This window comes from Peromyscus eremicus, chromosome 18 (assembly GCF_949786415.1).
Source record: "Peromyscus eremicus chromosome 18, PerEre_H2_v1, whole genome shotgun sequence".
NCBI classification, from domain to species: domain Eukaryota; kingdom Metazoa; phylum Chordata; class Mammalia; order Rodentia; family Cricetidae; genus Peromyscus; species Peromyscus eremicus.
The window spans coordinates 9,545,594-9,562,610 of record NC_081434.1 but is presented as its reverse complement, the minus strand read 5'-3'; the positions used below and the strand labels follow the sequence as shown (position 1 = coordinate 9,562,610).

At 42.5% G+C, this 17,017-nt stretch overlaps 1 protein-coding gene across 5 annotated transcripts in view; it reads left to right on the top strand.

The window, feature by feature from the left end:
- The window catches only part of Grip1 (glutamate receptor interacting protein 1), a 100,226-nt gene that overhangs the window by 34,942 nt on the left and 48,267 nt on the right, over positions 1-17,017 (top strand). For all 5 annotated transcript variants that reach the window (XM_059245491.1, XM_059245490.1, XM_059245489.1 and 2 more), the window contains exon 7: positions 14,665-14,809. In XM_059245491.1, the coding sequence (XP_059101474.1) occupies positions 14,665-14,809 (145 nt within the window). The remainder of the gene's footprint in view (positions 1-14,664; positions 14,810-17,017) is intronic.

Sequence of the window (17,017 nt, the reverse complement as noted above, 5' to 3'; positions counted from 1 at the left end):
ACTTTACAAACTCTTATGTTTTTCTTTGTGATTTCAGTGATTTCAGTATCAAAGAGAGTCTTATCATGTTTCATGCAGAGAAACTTTTATTCAGATTTTCATCTTCCTTTGAATTATTTCCTTAGAAAACCTCTCTAAAACCAGGATTGAGGAATGAGAATGAAAAGAAAACACTGGGATCCCTCACACATTCTGACCCATGTTTTTTGGGGGGTTTTTTGGGGGTTTTGGTTTTTGTTTTTTGTTTTTTGTTGTTTTTTTTTTTTAGTCATATCTATTCTGGGGGCATCAGTAATGTGTCAACAGTAATGTGTGAGCAATGCTTCTCAGACCCCATTATGTCTCACAGTCTCCTGGAGAGCTTTGGAAACACATCTCAGACATTATCTCCAGGTGGAGTCCAGGATTCTTTTTAAACAAATTTCAAGGCAGTGCTAACAGTAATACAAGGAACACGCCTTTAATAGCTCTACAGTAAAAGCCTTTTATCTGCTTATGATAATAACCTGGAACTAATTGAAAAGTCCCTTTATTAAAATAACTCACTAATATGGAAATCCTAGAAACTGATTCAAATCTGTATCATAAAGACTTAATCTGAAAGGTTGCCAATCTTACCAATAAACTTAAGGCCGTCCTATGAATGTGGTTCTATGGATTAGAGTTTCAAGTCTTTGTTTCTCTAAACTATACCTATAATATACAGTTTGCTACTTCTGCATTAGTTTTCCATTTCTGAGACAATATACCTAATAAAAACAATTCAAGGGAGGATATATTTGAACTGATGGTTCCAGAGGTCTCGATCCATGGTCAGCTGACTCCAGTGTTGTATCATGGAGCATCATGGCAAAGGGGTGCAGAGAAATTAAATTGCAGCCCTTATGGAAGCCAATAAACAAGAATGAAAACAAGTAGGGGCTGGGGACAAGTTATACTCTCCACAGTGATGCCCAGTGTTCTGTTTCCTACACTCAGCTCCACTTCCTACTGGTTCATGCATTATAAACTGTCAAAAGATTAACCCATTGTTATGATTAGTACTGCCATGACTCGATTACCTCTCAGTAATCCCTAGCTGAGGTCCAAGCCTTCAACACACAAACTAGAGATAGCAGGGCAAAGGTGCATTTCATATTTCAACCAAACATTTCACTTCTGACTTCCAGAGGACTCATACCCAACTCAAGACGCAAAACGTATTCAGTCTAATCTCCAGGAATTCCCAGAGCCACTAGCTAGCATTGCATAAAAGTCTAAGTTCATTCTCTTCTGAGACCCAAGGCAGCAAAATCAGCATCAAGGTCTGTGGCCAACTTGAGCAGTGACTAGACCCACCTGGACCACAGCTAGAGCAGTTTCTGAGTTTGTTAGCTGAGCTCAGAGAAACACTTTCCTTGGCAGCCTGTGCATGAAAGGTTCCCTGGAGTGATCTTTTCCAATCAAAGTCTTTCAAAGGCTTGCTCTGTTTATACCCTTGAGCCACTGATGGATGGGAACTGGCTAATTGCTGAGATGCTACCAAAGCATCTTTCTTGTTGTCCCAGTGTAAAGTACTTGGCTAGTTTTTATGGCACTAGTCTACTCAGCAAACTCACTTTATTTTCAGCCTTAAAGAGCTCCTCTTTTTGTAAACCTAAACTCCAAGTTGGGCAAACCCTTCTGCTCTGCCTTTTTCTCTCCTGATTCTCACTATAAATCCAGAAGGAAACAATGAACAGTATCCATGCCAGTCTAAACACTGTGCTATCTCAAAACTTCTTCCATCGGATTAGTCCATGACCTTTAAATTTGGCATCTCACAAAGTATCAGGACACAGGGGGAAAGTACAGACATGTTCTTTCTCCGAATGTGATAATTATTCTCTCATCCAAGAGTGTCCTCATGGCCATCTGAACCTCATGAGCAATCGTTAATGAGTCTATCAGCAGTCTGGTCTTTAGAGTTCTCCGTAGAACCACCTAGTAGTGTTCTCTCCTTGCAGAATTTTAAGCACTTTTGGAGTCTTTTCTCCATTTTTTTTCCAAGTTCCTCCCACAAATCATTTCCAAAGACTTAGACATTGAACAGTGAGAGAGTCACAGCCACTACTTTACTTCCAAGCGTCAACTTCTCATGTTAGTCGTGTTAGTTCATCCTTGTGCCTCTGACGCAATATCCGCTAAGACCGACATGAAGGAGGAAAGATTGATCTGTCACTCACGCTTTCAGTCAATGGTCAGCTGGTTCTGCTGCTCTGGGCTATGGTGAAGTAATCACAGCCAAGAGCCATGATGGAACCGCACCACTCACCTGACAGCAGTGAGGAGACAGACAGACAGACAAAAATAGAAAGACAAAGCTATTCCCCTCAAAGGCATTCTCCTAGTGAAATGGTTTTCCCAACTAGACTCTACCTCCTTAATGTTGATTCGGTAACATCATCAACACGAACAGTTCATGTTCTGTATCCATTAAATATATTTATGTTAAAGAGGAAACAAAATCAAACACAACTGGAAAGTGTTATAGTTTGGATATTAAGCATCTCCCCTGACAGTCTTAGATACTGAAGGCTCTGCCCACCAAGCTGGTATACTATTGAGAGATGATTGGATCCTGAGGGCAGCAACGTCATCGATGGATTAATGCTCTGACGAATTCATTCCAGTAAACAATAAGATTGTTGTAAATTCTTTAGATTTTTACACTAGTAAAAATAAATCCCCATTGTAATGTAATGTCACCCTTTAAATGACAATAGCATTTTTAGAGGTAGAAGAAAGGATTTTGAAAGTTTTTACAATTAAAAAAAGATTATGTTATTTAATCAAGTTAAAGGTATCTACTTCTTCACACATGAATCATTTCTTTATTATAAAAACTTGTGAAGGTGTATTTTAATTTTCAGGTGTGTGTGGTATGGGGTGTGTGTGTGTGTGTGTGTGTGTGTGTGTGTGTGTGTGTGTGTACATGTGTAAGTGCCCAAATGGGAGAAGAAGGTGTCAGATCCCGTGATGCTAAAATTACAAGGAGTTGTGAGCCGCTTGACATGGGTGCTTGAAACTAAACCTGGGTCCTCTGGGAGAACAATGTGAGCTCCTAACAACAAAGTTCTCTCTCTCTCTCTCTCTCTCTCTCTCTCTCTCTCTCTCTCTCTCTCTCTCTCTCTCTCTCTATCTCTCTCTCTCTCTCTCCCTCTCCCCACTTTACCTAACTTTTGATTTCCAACAATGATTTAGAATTTTTCCTCCCTGTAATTAAATTCATTGGATTTTTTTTATCAAATACATCTTATTCTGTTTTCATATAAAAACTACAGAGACACTTTATAAGGAATCTTAATTTAAATTACACAGTTACAATAACACATGTAACTGACATAAACATGCTTGAGAATTGTTTTAATACCAGAATTACTTCTCTCACCACTGTGACAAAGCTCCTTGAATAGAAAACTGAATGGGAGGAATCATTCATTTTGATTCAGACATAAACATCAGAATTACTTTCGCCACTGTGACAAAGCTCCTTGAATAGGAAACTGAATGGGAGGAATCATTCATTTTGATTCATGGTGTGGGAAGTTTTTGTCTATCCTGTTAGGGGACGTGGTGAGGAAAAGGAGCTTACATCATGAAGGTGGAAGTATGTGACCCAAGGTATTAGCCTCATGAATGGGGGGTGGGGGGAGCAAGAATGATGGAAGGGCCGTGGAGGATACAGCTTCCCACAACATGCCCCACTGAACTACTTCCTCCAGCCAGGTCCTGTCTGCTCAACTTCCCAGAACCTCCCAAAATAGCAGCACCAAGCCACGTGAGCCAGTGGAGGATATTTTATATTCAGACCACAACAGAAATAAGCTGTTTTTTCTATTTTTGTTTTGTTTTATGACTGAAGCCGAAATAGGAAATGCAGTAAATAGGGGAATTAAAAAGAGAGAGAAAGATCTGTTATTTGAAATCATTCCACGGCATTGATTTGTGTGTTCTACAAGAGACGATAGAGTGACAAAGTAATCCAGTAAATTGGTTAAGTAAAGACAGATTTTTAAATGCAGTATGTGTGTGTCATGTATTAATTCATTGACATTTATATGAATATATAATTTCATCCCAACTGCATTGGACAGTTTTGCCTGGTACTTGGAAGTAGAGAGGAGGCCAGGAGTTCCAGGCCCAAGATCCCTTTCAAGGACATGCCTCTAATGACCTAACTTCTTCCCTTTGGGCCCCACCTCCTAAGGGTCCCACCATGTCCTAGTAGTGACACAGACTGGTAACCAGTTATGACTAGTAACATGGGTGCCTTCAGGGACACAAGATTGGAATCATAACATTAACCAATAAAAAAATTGTCCACGTTCTAGAATCTTCTCATAACTAAATCATAATAGGTCTAGAGGTCACAGGCATGTCAAGCCATTTATTTAAGATTTCTTTTCACAGTGAAAGAAAAAAAAACAGTAGTTACATCCATTGGTAGAGTTGGGAATGATGATTATAGCCAAATATATTTTGGAATCATCATTTTAAAATGTGTACAAGCTTGTGCTTATTTTTTTCTCAAACGCTGATTTTCTATGCCAAGTTTGCATCCCCCTCTTTTTAAGTGTGCTTCCCCTGCACTGGCTTTGGGGAATTTATTTCACGAAAAGGCTAAAGCCTCCAGCATCGACTGGGTTCCGTCCTAACGAAGAGGCAAAGCCCTGTGGGAAAACCGACTTAGCCTGATTTGCCCAACTCAGCAGATCTCAGCTACCTTCCTTGCAGAGGGAGAAAGCCAACCCAGGGATAAATATGCGTGGTATGCACAGCTGGCAACGTGTCCAGTTTCACAGCCAGCTGTGCAGGCATTTTGGCAGGGCTTACAGCGCCTCAGAACTTGGAGAGCTCCATCGTGTTCTCAGCTGATTTCCTTTGCCTTGCCCCCAAGCCCTTTCCATCGTTCACCAATAATCCCTATGCCTAATTTTATGGTAATCATCCTGCTTATTAAGTACATTTCTAATTCGTTTAAATCCTAAATCGTTTCCCTGGAAAACATCACATACATACCCAAAATATGACTATAAATGTTACTGTGAGGGGTCCACTTACTCAAACCATATTTTCTCAAATTGGCATATCAAAACATATACTCATTCAGATATGATTGAACCACAGGTAACCATAAATTATCATCTGATCATCACCTTGGAAGAATTGACATTGTCTTACTCTTCTCTTCCCTCCTATGGTTAAAAGTGTGACTTAAGGACTAGGGAGATGGCTCAGGATCTCTAGAAACCCACGTAAGTGTCAAGTGGGTGTAAGTGGCCCACAGGTAATCCCAACCTCAGAAGATGGAGACAGAGCAGCCCCAGGCCAAGCTGGTGTTCAAGACTAACCATATCAGGGGGCCCTGGGTTTGACTGAGAGACTCTGCCTCATTGAATTACATGGAAGACCAATTGAAGGTGTTTTCTAGCGTCCGCCTTGGGCCTCCACATCCATGTGACAGGCATCTACATGTATGCCTACACATATAGAAAACATGCATGTATTCACATATGCATACTATACACACAAACTCATGAAAAACAGGAAAAGAAAATACAGCTCAAATAAGTGAATTCTTTTGTATGAAGAGCAAAGCCAGATAGGGAAACCTTTCTCATTTCAAGTGTAATACTTGGTTAAAATTAGTTCTTAAGAGCTTGTGTGATCATAAAGAGCACATATCTTATTTTAATACCCCTTTTATTTAAAAATAGATTGTTTCCTCATACAATATATCTTGATTACAGTTTCCCCTCCCTCTGCTCCTCCCAATACTTCCCCTTGCATCCAGATCTACTCCATTTCTGTCTCTCATTAGAAAAGAAACAGTCTTCTAACAACAAAACAACAAAATATATAATAAGACAAAACAAAAACCATCACACTGAAGTTGGACAGGGCAATCCAATGGAAGGAAAAGAGCCCCAAAGAATTTACAAGAACCAGACACACTCATTCACACACTCGGGGGTCCCATAAAAAAGTAATACTAAGCTGAAAGCTGTAATATATATTCAGAGGACTGATCCAGACCTGTGGAGGCCATGTGCTTGTTGCTCCAGCCTCTGTGAGTATGTGAACTTTGCTCAGTTCATTCAGAGGACCTGTTCTGGTGTCCTCCATCCCCTCTGACTCTTAATACTCTTTTCGCCTCCTCTTCCTTGGGGTTCCCTGAGCTCTGAGGGGAGAGATTTGATGGAGACATTCCATTTAGAGCCATGACACACACATTTAAAATCATATTTGAGTTTAAAGTCCAAGTTTACCACCTTTCAACTGTATAAGTTTGGACAAGTTATTAAAAAACTGTGTCAAATTTGACTTCATTTGCATGTACACATAGGGTTTTGCACCTACCTTACAAAGACTGTGTTACTTGGTGGTTTATTAGCTGGCAGAGTCAATGTGCAATGAACCAGGGTCTATTTTTATTATTATAATTACCTCCTAAAATCCCTTTCCCTCCATTCCGTTCCTCAATCAAGACATAACTTAGCAGAAAAAAAGAGCATTGATCATTAGACTAGCCACTGATTTTTGAAGTTTGATGTTGTGTTTAATCTGAAGTCATACAGAAGAATTGAACTGTGACCATTCATCTCAATGTTTTTGAATAATATTCAGGATGACTTTCTACATAGCCCTGAAATCTTATTCAGACCAATCCTGGGCTTCCCATTCTCTAGATGTTTTCCATTTCTTCCTTAAATTACCTGTTCCTGTGTTGTTGTTGCTCTTTTGGGGGCCCACCCCCAGCTCCCAAATAAATCACACATGGAGGCTTATTCTTAATTATAAATGCCCAGCCTTAGCTTGGCTTGTTTCTAGCCAGCTTTCCTTAATGTTAGTTAGCTTGTCTACCTTTTGCCTCTGGGCTTTTCCTTTTCTATTCCTGTATGCTTTTCTTTCTTCTTACTCCGTGGCTTGCTGTGTAGCTGGGTGGCTGGCCCCCTGGGTCGTCCTCCTCCTCTGGCTACTTTCTTGTTTCTAGATTTCTCCTTCTATATATTCTCTCTGCCAGCCAGCCTGTAGAGTCATTCTCAAATGTTGTCGTCTTTGCTTTTCAATCATGCTATCAGCATTTTAGGGTCTGAGAGGTACCACGGATCTGTTTGGGGGACTGCCAGTTCTTAAATAATGAGGTTACAATCTCTATACTTGGGTCAGTCAACAACAAATAAGAGAAACAATAAAAAATTAGTAATTAAAAAATATGATGAGGGAGCTAAGGAGATAGTTCAGTGGGTGAAATGCTCAACATGCAAGTATGAGGACTGAGTTCAATTCTCAGTACCTGTGTAAAAAGCTGGGTACAGCATTGTGTACCAGTAATACCAACTGGGGAGGCAGAGACAGGAGGATTGCTAGGTCTTGCTGGCTAGCAAATGCTAGCCAGATTGTCCAGCCCTAGGTTCCTTGAGAAATCCTATCTCAAAAGAGAAGGTGGAGGGTGATTGAGGAAGACACAGGACGTCCATCTTTGGCTTCCACATACATGAACATACATGAACACAGACACACATATACACCTACAAGTGTGATAAGTAGCTATGTGGATGTACATGTACGTGGCAGCACTATTTGTAAAAATTCTTGGAACTTTCAGAAGTATGGCACTTCCTCCTAGTCGGAGGAAGTAGGTCACTAGGTGAATGCCTTTGAAGATTATACTAGGAAGCGAACACCCTCCTCCACCATGTACCCCTATTACGATGCTATTCTCTGCCTGAGTGCATGGGGCTGGACCCTTGGAAACGATGAGCCAAAATAAACACTTCCTTTACGTTGTTCTCACAGGCATTTTCTCATAGTGACTAATACACTGCAAGACGGAAAGAGAAGGCGGAAGCATTGAGTTTTTCGCCCAGGAGACTCAATTGCCTTGAACTGGAAAGAGTTTATGAGGAAGGGACAGGAAGTCAGAGAGAATGTGGCACAGCCCAGCAGGCTAATATACGGAAGCATACAATATGTGAAGGATATGGTAGGAGATGAGGTGGAAAGGCGTGCTAGGTCATCACCGTGGGCCTTGTAAACTGTGGGAAGTTTAAAGTTGACCCCAAAGCCTATGGGAAGAGCCGCTACGGGACCTTACACAGGGAATGAGTCCCAAGTCATTGGTTAGACACCACTGGTTTTATTCATGTTGGATGAAAAGACTGGGAACACCAAGCAGACTGGCTTCACAGCTGGGAAATTACTTTACAAATAGCTTCCCCAAACATCAGTTCCCTCATCTACAAAGATGCGTATCTTTTAATATCTACAGTCTATGGCTATCTTAAGGATCAAAGGAAGTCATTACTATATCTTAGCAAAACGTTTATACCTAGTAGAACCCAGTGAGTGCTATTAACAGCCACAATTAGAGGAAATTAATTTTAGCTGTATTTTGTGATGGTTTAAAGGCTTGAGGAACACTTGGAGTTTTGAGTATTTTTCTCCCTCTAGATTCGATGACATTTCGGCATCAGAAGCTCTTGTGTGTAACTGAGCAGGGCAAAGGAGAAGGCTCTTGTCCAAGGCTCCAGCACAGTGGCTGCTGTTCCATTCCCCAGGTCCGCAAAGATGTATAGAACTCTCTTGAAATGAAGTCTGTCATTTTGCCTTGACCGTGTCTTGTACAGAGCCATGCCATCACGTGACATTGTAGATGCCGCTAGGTCCTAAGGAGGAGGCGGGCAGAGACTTTGCAGGGGCTTTGTGCAAATTGATACAAGTGTATCCATGACCCTGTGTTTTTCCAGGCTTGGCAATGAACTGTTGCCTTTCTGTCCCTTAAACCGGCAGCTGCTGTGTTGGCTCTTGATTTCAATGTCTTCCCTCAGCTGTAGAACTAGTTTGTAGAATCGTCAATTCTTGGCCTTCTTCATAGGTTCTCATAGGTATAGAAAAAAATATGTCCAGGCTTGTCCTATCCATAAGAAATTATCTTTGTTTATTGTATAAAACAGTATTATACAAATTTAGCATTTACTTCTAGTTGCGTGTATTCTATCTGGGCTTCCTTTTTGGGTTCTGTTTTCATTTTCAGTTTATCAGTGTGAGGTCAAGCTAAGTTATTTGAAGTAGCTATTCCCCTAAAACCTAGATTGGAGAGGAGATGCCTTCCCATGAGTCTCGGCTGTGTGTTGAGCCCTGGGAGAATCTAGCTGTCGCACATTTGATCTTTTATAGTAATGGTACCCAAGGGCACCTGATAATCGCCAGGGCTGTTCACACAGCCAACTGGAACCCCTCCTCTGGAGTCTGTGGTTGCTCCAGGTCTAGGAAGGCACAGAGAATTTACATTTCTAACCAGGTCCCAGATGATGCTGAAGTTGCTGGTCTCCGAATGACATGTTGAGACTCAGAAAGGATCACTTTCATAAAGACGTTTAATTCCGCTCATAAACCTTCCATAGCTCCTGCGAACCCCTCAGTGGCACTGCCTTGATGCAACCAGGTAAAATGGCTTAGCGCCGTGAGGCAGATGTAGGGAGGGTTGCTCTGAGCGGTTCGTTCCCCCGGGCTAGTCCAACTGCAAGAAACTCAACCATACTCCAAAACTAATTCCATCATTTTTTTTTTTTTTTTTAGTGGAAGTGAACTTTGATTGACCTGCACATGTATCCCTTCCAAAGCCTCGCTCCTGAATCCGAACCTCCTATTTGGCCATGGCAGCAGCTGCCATTATGGATTCAAGCCAGATAGCGTTCATTTTGTTAAACAGGCAGCACTCAAGGAGGCTGAAAATAACATCACAGATAAGTAATGCAGCAATTCTGCATCTGTTCTGTGGTCCCATTAATTTCCTTAACTAGAGCTAAGCTGAACATACGAGCAGGCTGGCCCCTTTCCTGCCTTTCACTATTAGCTGTAAACCTGCTGTTGTAATACAAACGCTGCTTATAATATCATTAACATCTGTTTAGGCTCGCGCTGAAACTTGCTGGTGACGCTACACCCTGCCTTCACAGACAGTTTCTCCCGTGGTTGAATATTCTAGCTGCTCCTACCTAAGCTTCGAAAGTTAGGGCAGCCTCAAGGACAGAGCGGCTTGGCGAGCTTCCACCTCCAAAATGGTCTGGACATAGCTTTCCACATAGCTGTTTGTGCCCTCCTCCTGGGCGATGCGGGCTTTCAGATGCCAGCTGGGCCAAAACCCAAAAAGGCAGATGGATTCCGGAGTTCAGCCTGAAGTTGAACTGACTGACACTCTAGGAACCTTGTAGGGAGGAAGTTCAGGGTCGGCTGATCCCCCTAGCGGCCACCAAGGTCTTAGCTTCACGCTCTAGATGGAGGTGCACTGGCTTTGTGTCACCTGTCTTGAAGACAGAACATAGACTTGGCCTAACGTGGCTGGCTGACACATGAACTCAGTCAGAGCGCTCTTCCTGGGAATCTGGCGGCATGCTAACAATCATCTGTCCTGTTGCTCTTTTTCAGCATTTCCTGGATTCTCCCTGACCCCAGACAGGGCTCTAGGGCGTGAGGTTATGAAGATAAAGCCATGTGTTTAGGTGATTTTAGTCTAATGAGAAAAATCATTAAAAGCAGAGGATAGGGGCTGGAGAGATGGTTCCGTGGTTAAAGTACCTGCTCCTCTTCCAGAGGACCAATGTTTAGTTCCCAGCACCTACATGACGGCTCACAACCATCTGCAACTCCAGTTCCAGGGGATCCTAGAACCCTCTTCTAGCCTTCTTGGGTACCAGGCATGCAGGTGGTGCATAGACATATATGCGTGAAGGCAAAACACCAATATACATTAAATATGTGTGTGTGTGTGTGTGTGTGTGTGTGTGTGTATGTGTGTGTGTGTGTGTATGTAATTGAAAGTATACGCCAGAAGATAGATCTTGTCAAAAATTGGTCCTTGGGATGAAAGATTGAGGCACTGTGTGACAGTAGCATGTGGACTTCAAAGATCAGCTCTACCTGGCTGAATCTTGTTCCTCAGCCTTTAATCGCTTTCATTCAAGAAAACATAAACTATTTTTTTTCTTCTTAGTTAAAAGGGGGAGCTAAAGGTAAGAAACACTAACATGATAGACAGAAGCTATGAGATGTCCCAGGCAAGCACACCCAAACCCAACTTCCTCAGAAAATAAGGCCCACACAGAGACTAGACACTTCCTCAGAAAATAAGGCACACACAGGTCAAGTCTTGAGGTAGGAGGAGAAATTCCCCAGGAGCACAACATGGAAGAGATGGGTACATAGGGGTTAAAAGTCTGAAGACTTTACTCATCCTCAAAGGGCCGGGCAAGGACTTGTGAGTCTACCAGGAGACTCTGGGGTTTGGGTTGAAATAGAAGAGGGCAGAGAGGCCCTCTGGAACTCCGCTCTTGCAAAGGCTTGGTTGAAATCTATTAAGGAGTTGGTGAACTCATGAGAAGGCTTCACCTAAGATTGTACTCTATTCAGATTGGTGTTTTGAAGAGGCTCCAGGAGGAAAGACCAAGCCTCGTGAGTTGGTGGCACTAGTGAAATTGGATGCAAAAGGAAGGTGAAGGATGGGTCCCAAACAGGAAAACCATTTAGAAGGAAATCTTACTTGTAAAAAAACTAGGCAGAGCCAGCTGGGGCCTCCTCAAGGGCAAGTCACAGAGGGAAGCCTGGGCACCTTGCCTGATAGCCAGATGGGCCATGTGGTTTACATAGGACCATGTAAGGGCAGCCACTGCCACCAATGGGAAGAAGGAGCGGGCTAATCCAACACCTATTTACTTGAGCGGGCTAATCAAACACCTAGTTACTTGAGGCATCTGTGTAGACATTTCTAGGAGTGTTGTGGGTTTTCTGTTTGTTTGTTTGCTCTTTACCTTGTTAGTAAAATCGTGCACAGAGACAGTTTGTAAATTATGAAATTTCAGCAACAGCCATGGTTTGCTAATTCTCTGCCTAGTTTCTCCTCCCTCTGAATTATCTGGAAGTAGTCCCAGGCGTCCCGTCCTATAAACATTAACAATATCCCTAAAGGAAGGTCCCTGGAAGTGTAAACCCAGTTAAAAGTATTAGCGGTGATCTTAATATCGACATGTATCTCAGCAGTGTTCTTGATTTCCAGCAGTGTGGTATATATATAGAAAGAGAGACAGACAGACAGACAGACAGAGACAGAGACAGAGACAAGAGAGAACAAGAAAGTGAATGAAGAAAAAGAGAGACAGAGAGAGATAATTGAGATGTATTTTTTTTTTTCGAGACAGGGTTTCTCTGTGTAGTTTTGGTGCCTCTCTGTAGACCAGGCTGGCCTTGAACTCATAGAGATCCACCTGGCTCTGCCTCCTGAGTTCTGGGATTAAAGGCATGCGCCACCACCGCCCAGCTTTGAAATCTATTTTTCAAACAGTTGGTTTGTTTACCTTAGAATCCCCATAGATCTACTTTCTGCCTCGCCACTACCACTTAAAGAATGTGCTTTTAGTATAATGTTGACGTTTTCTTGTTTTGTGTCTATATCACACACTGAGTGCCCAGCGGTTGTCTTCTTTACCGACTACCCAGGTGCTAATATAAAACGTCCCCATGTAAGCTAGCCTGAAACACGACTATCCTAAATCCATCTACTCCATCGTCCTCTGTGTTGTTTGTCCTTTTGTGATGTAAGGACAAGCTAACTGGACAAGGTCTCCCCACTCCTCTCAGCAAGTGGGTCTGCCTCCGAGTTCACCTACCTCTCAGCCAGTGTTTTAATCTAGGCTGAAGCTTCACCTAAAACTTTTCCAAAAATCCCTGGGTCTCCTGTGGCTTTTAACTGCATTTTCCCAATTCTCATAGAAAGCTAATGCCTCAATCTGGATGGTGCCTGGTGCTTGTTCTCACATGCAGATTACATGGAGCACACCAAAAGGTCAAGGTTTGCCCCACAGCACGCCCTCCTAACAGAGCGGCCAGTGGAAAACCAGCAGAAATAAATGATATTAGCTATTATTTAATGATGTCAGGGTCTCTAATCAAATGAATCATTCCAGATTCTATTCAGAATATAATTATTGACGCAGCTTGCAACAGAAATGTAATCTACTCACTAGATCCCTAATTCGTTTAGATCAAAGACAGCTCTGGCAGGTAGCAAAATATTATACTACCAGAAAATGTGGGCTTCTGAGCTTGAATTCATTAAACCATCTCCTGATGCTTCTCTCTGGAGCCCTGAGTAGTTCATGTTGACCGGCCTGTTCACCACACCGTAAGCTGCAGCCTAGAAGAAACTTGGGGGCCATCTCCCAGAGCTCTTCAACATGATGCGGAGGAGCCTAAGCTGCTGATCCCACTTGAGCCAGATACTGAGTACTTTTATAACCTAAGGCGTTGATTCTAGCATTGCATCTTATGGTGGGTGGTCTTTGATTCCCAGCATGAGGAGCTGGTGAGGAGCAGAGCCCGTGGGAAGTGACGGTGGCTGCATTCCAGAACTCCCAGGCTATGGCCAAGAATAAAGTAAATGCTGATAAAAGAGGGTACGTCCCTGCCCGCATTACCCCCCTGACCTTGCCTTTTATGTTCCCCCTAATTCTTCACTGCACACACAGATAATTGAATTGTTAACTCAAGCTTTTCTTTGCCTCCTTATTTGAGCATTTCATATCGTAAATGAACAGCTGCTTACTGCAAAAAAAAAAAAAAAAAAAATGTGGCTCCATGAATACCTTACTCTGTACACTCTGACTGTAAAAACTGACTATTTTGTTCAAGTAGTTACTGGACCATTTCATTGTATCCTGAGGTACAGAAATGAAACGGCTCCTTAACCATTCACAGCTCTCAGGCCAACGGATAAAACAAATGGCAGGAATTCTAAACATAAGCAAATAAAAATCCTTTGATCCTGAGACTTTATCATGCAACCCGAACAAAGTCATGGCACCCACCATGTTGAAAGTGTCTTAGGACATCTTTCTGACAAATGTTTGAAGAAGAACAGAAATGTCTCCTTTCTTACCACTATTAAATGGCCTACAGAACACATGACTATATGGCGGCCTGGTAGAGGTTCCTGCAATGTATGAATAGTTAGCATCAGCTCTTACTCTGTAGCAGAGACAGCATTATTCAAACCTATGCTTCAATGCCCCTGGGTTGATCAATAGGACTAAGACACTGTCAATGGAATTATATGAAAAAATTTTATAAAATCCTGGTATTGTCTTTAAGATAACCTCTCTGGGTCCAGTGTAAACAAGTATTATCATTTGGTCCAACCCTGAGCAAAACTGATTTTCTTAGGTTGAGAAATGGTGTGTTTGTAAATCCTGGAAATGGACAGTTTTCTGAGTTACTGAGCGGCATTCTCATTCTGTATTGTCTACTCAGCTGTGTATTTATTCCATGGGGATTGATTACCTACTTAGTGAAAGGCTGGCCAAGCACTGTGCCTGGCAGAGACATAACATGGAGGGTTCTGTGGCCATCGTTAGGTGGGCCACCCACTGGTTAAATACAAGAGTTCCCCATCCCTGGCGCTCATGACAACTTCATCCCTGAATTAGAATGTGAAATCCTATTACGGAAATGCTACTTCCTGAAATAATTATTTTCTGAGCCATAGTGTTTCAGCAGCGAAGTCTCAGATTTCCTGCTCTACAGAGGAATATATGCATTATTTTTCTTTTTGCAACGAAACCAATTACGATTCCTTGGCATTTACTGCAGATGAGCAAGAAAGTTCCGGAGCGATCATTTATACGGTGGAGCTGAAGCGCTATGGGGGGCCCCTTGGCATCACAATTTCAGGAACTGAAGAGCCCTTTGATCCTATAATCATCTCAAGCCTCACTAAAGGGGGATTAGCTGAAAGGTAAAATTTGAAGGAACTGTTATAATTACCTGTGGCTGAGAGGGGCTTGCTCCCTCACAGCTGTGTGAAAACATGCTCCCTTCTCCTGGCTGTTTATCTGTTGACTTTTAAATCTGCACAGAGGATTGATTTTCAAGCTTGGGAACTCTCAGGCAGAGCTCTGACTTGACATTGAAGGGCATCTTAACAGGCGGTGAAGGATGCCATAGGCTTAGCATGGGTATTACTCTCTTTAAAAAAAAAAAAAATGTGTTGGGAGACCACAGTCGGCTGCAGGTAGATTGATACTATGTCCATTTTGAGAAGAGGAGACTAAAGTTGAGGGAGGTTAAAAGGCTTGTCCAAATCAATTCTGCCAACATTTGCTGAGCTTTCTGTTGCCTGGCAGGTATTGGACTAAGCGTCTCTGTATTGCGGGGACGATAATGAAGACTTGGTCCTCAAAGCCTACAGCTGACAGAGTGTAGTCACCCTCTCAACAGTGGCTTGTTGAGCACTGTCCATTTGTTCTTTGACAGGGATACACAGGCCCCACCTGCTCTCTGCCCTCCCTCCGCTGAACTGCGCTTTTTTTTTCCCCCTGAGGCATGTTGCTGGGCACACAACAGACTCTATAACTTTATTTTTCCAGTGACTTACCTCGAGAATGCTCCGGCACATCATTCAGGCTGACATTTGATGACGGTCATTTGCAAGATAGGAATGTAGCGCTGCAGAGTTTCAGAACTACAAGGTCCCTTATTTAGAAGTCAGAGCTCTCTTGACAGTTCTGTCTGTCGGATGAGGGGGCTGAGGTAGCGAGCCAGGGCTACTCGACTGGGATTTAATATTCTGATTTTAGCAGAGACACCTGGGAGAGGGTGTATGCTCTTCAGGCACCTGCCCCCCACCCCGTCCTAGTTAGTTATTGTTAGACAACAACGGATTCAGCAAAAATGTTTCTTTACACCTAGATCTCACAATCTACATCTTTCTTGAACTAATACTCTATGAGAGAAGAGATTTTTTTTTCAGAGAAAAATTCCATAACTCAAACTACAATGGTAAACAGGTTAAGCAGCCCCTCCTGACCAGTGCACTGTACCATATCTGTCCTCCAACAACAAGCTGTGGTCAAAGCACTCAGTCCCCAGCGACCTTGTAAACAGGGTTAATTCCTTCGTTATCTGAACTTATAAAGAGACCCAGTGCAGCCAAGGTCTGACATTTGTACTTAGGCTTGACTCTATCTCAGGGTAAAGATGATTGACACTGTCGATCATCTCTGGGTCTTCTCCTGTCCCTTTCTGTGCTTCCAACAATGACACATAAACATCAGAATTGTACATTCCAGTGTACTCTTTCAGATTGGATGAGGGTATAAAGAGAAGGGTTAAAAAATACAGCTATTTGGTGTATTAATCAGCAAATTGATATCTTTTCTGGGGCTGGGAGATGGATGCCTTGGCAAAGCACATGCTGCACAGGCATGTAGAGTTTGCATCCCAGGTACCATGTGAAAGTCAGGGGCAGAAGTGTGCATCTATCCCCACAGCACCAGAGCACTAAGAGAGATGGACCATTAGAGCTCAGGGTCAACCAGCTTAGGCAGATTGATGAGCTCCAGATTCAGTGAAAGGCTGTGACTTAAACAATAATAAATCAATAAATCAATAGAGATAGATAGATCGATGGATGGATGGATGGATGGATGGATACATGGATAGATGGATAGAAGGATAGATAGGTAGAAACAACAGATGATAGATGATGGGTAGGTGAATAGATAGATGATAGATAGATAGATAGATAGATAGATAGATAGATAGATAAATGAGGTAGAAGGTGATTGAGACCCAGTGTTGGCTTCTGACATTGACATTCCCACACACACATGTATGTGCATACACAAACATATACATAGACCACACACCCAAAAATTGATAAATCGGTTGAGTGGTTGACTGTTTTCTTTATCCACATTTCAAACCAAGCTCTTATACATGTTTTCCATCTCATCCTCGGGGCTTCCCTTTGAGATGATCACCTCCATTCTAGTGGTGAGAAATTAATACCCAGAGAGGTTAAAATAAGGTGACCATGTCATCACACAGCTGACCTGGTGGGTGACAGAGACAGACTTAAACTTAGCCCTAAATAATCCTCCATTCATCCTTTTCAACCTCAGAATGAGGCAAAGGCTGCTGCAGCTCTTGCCTGGTCTGATTG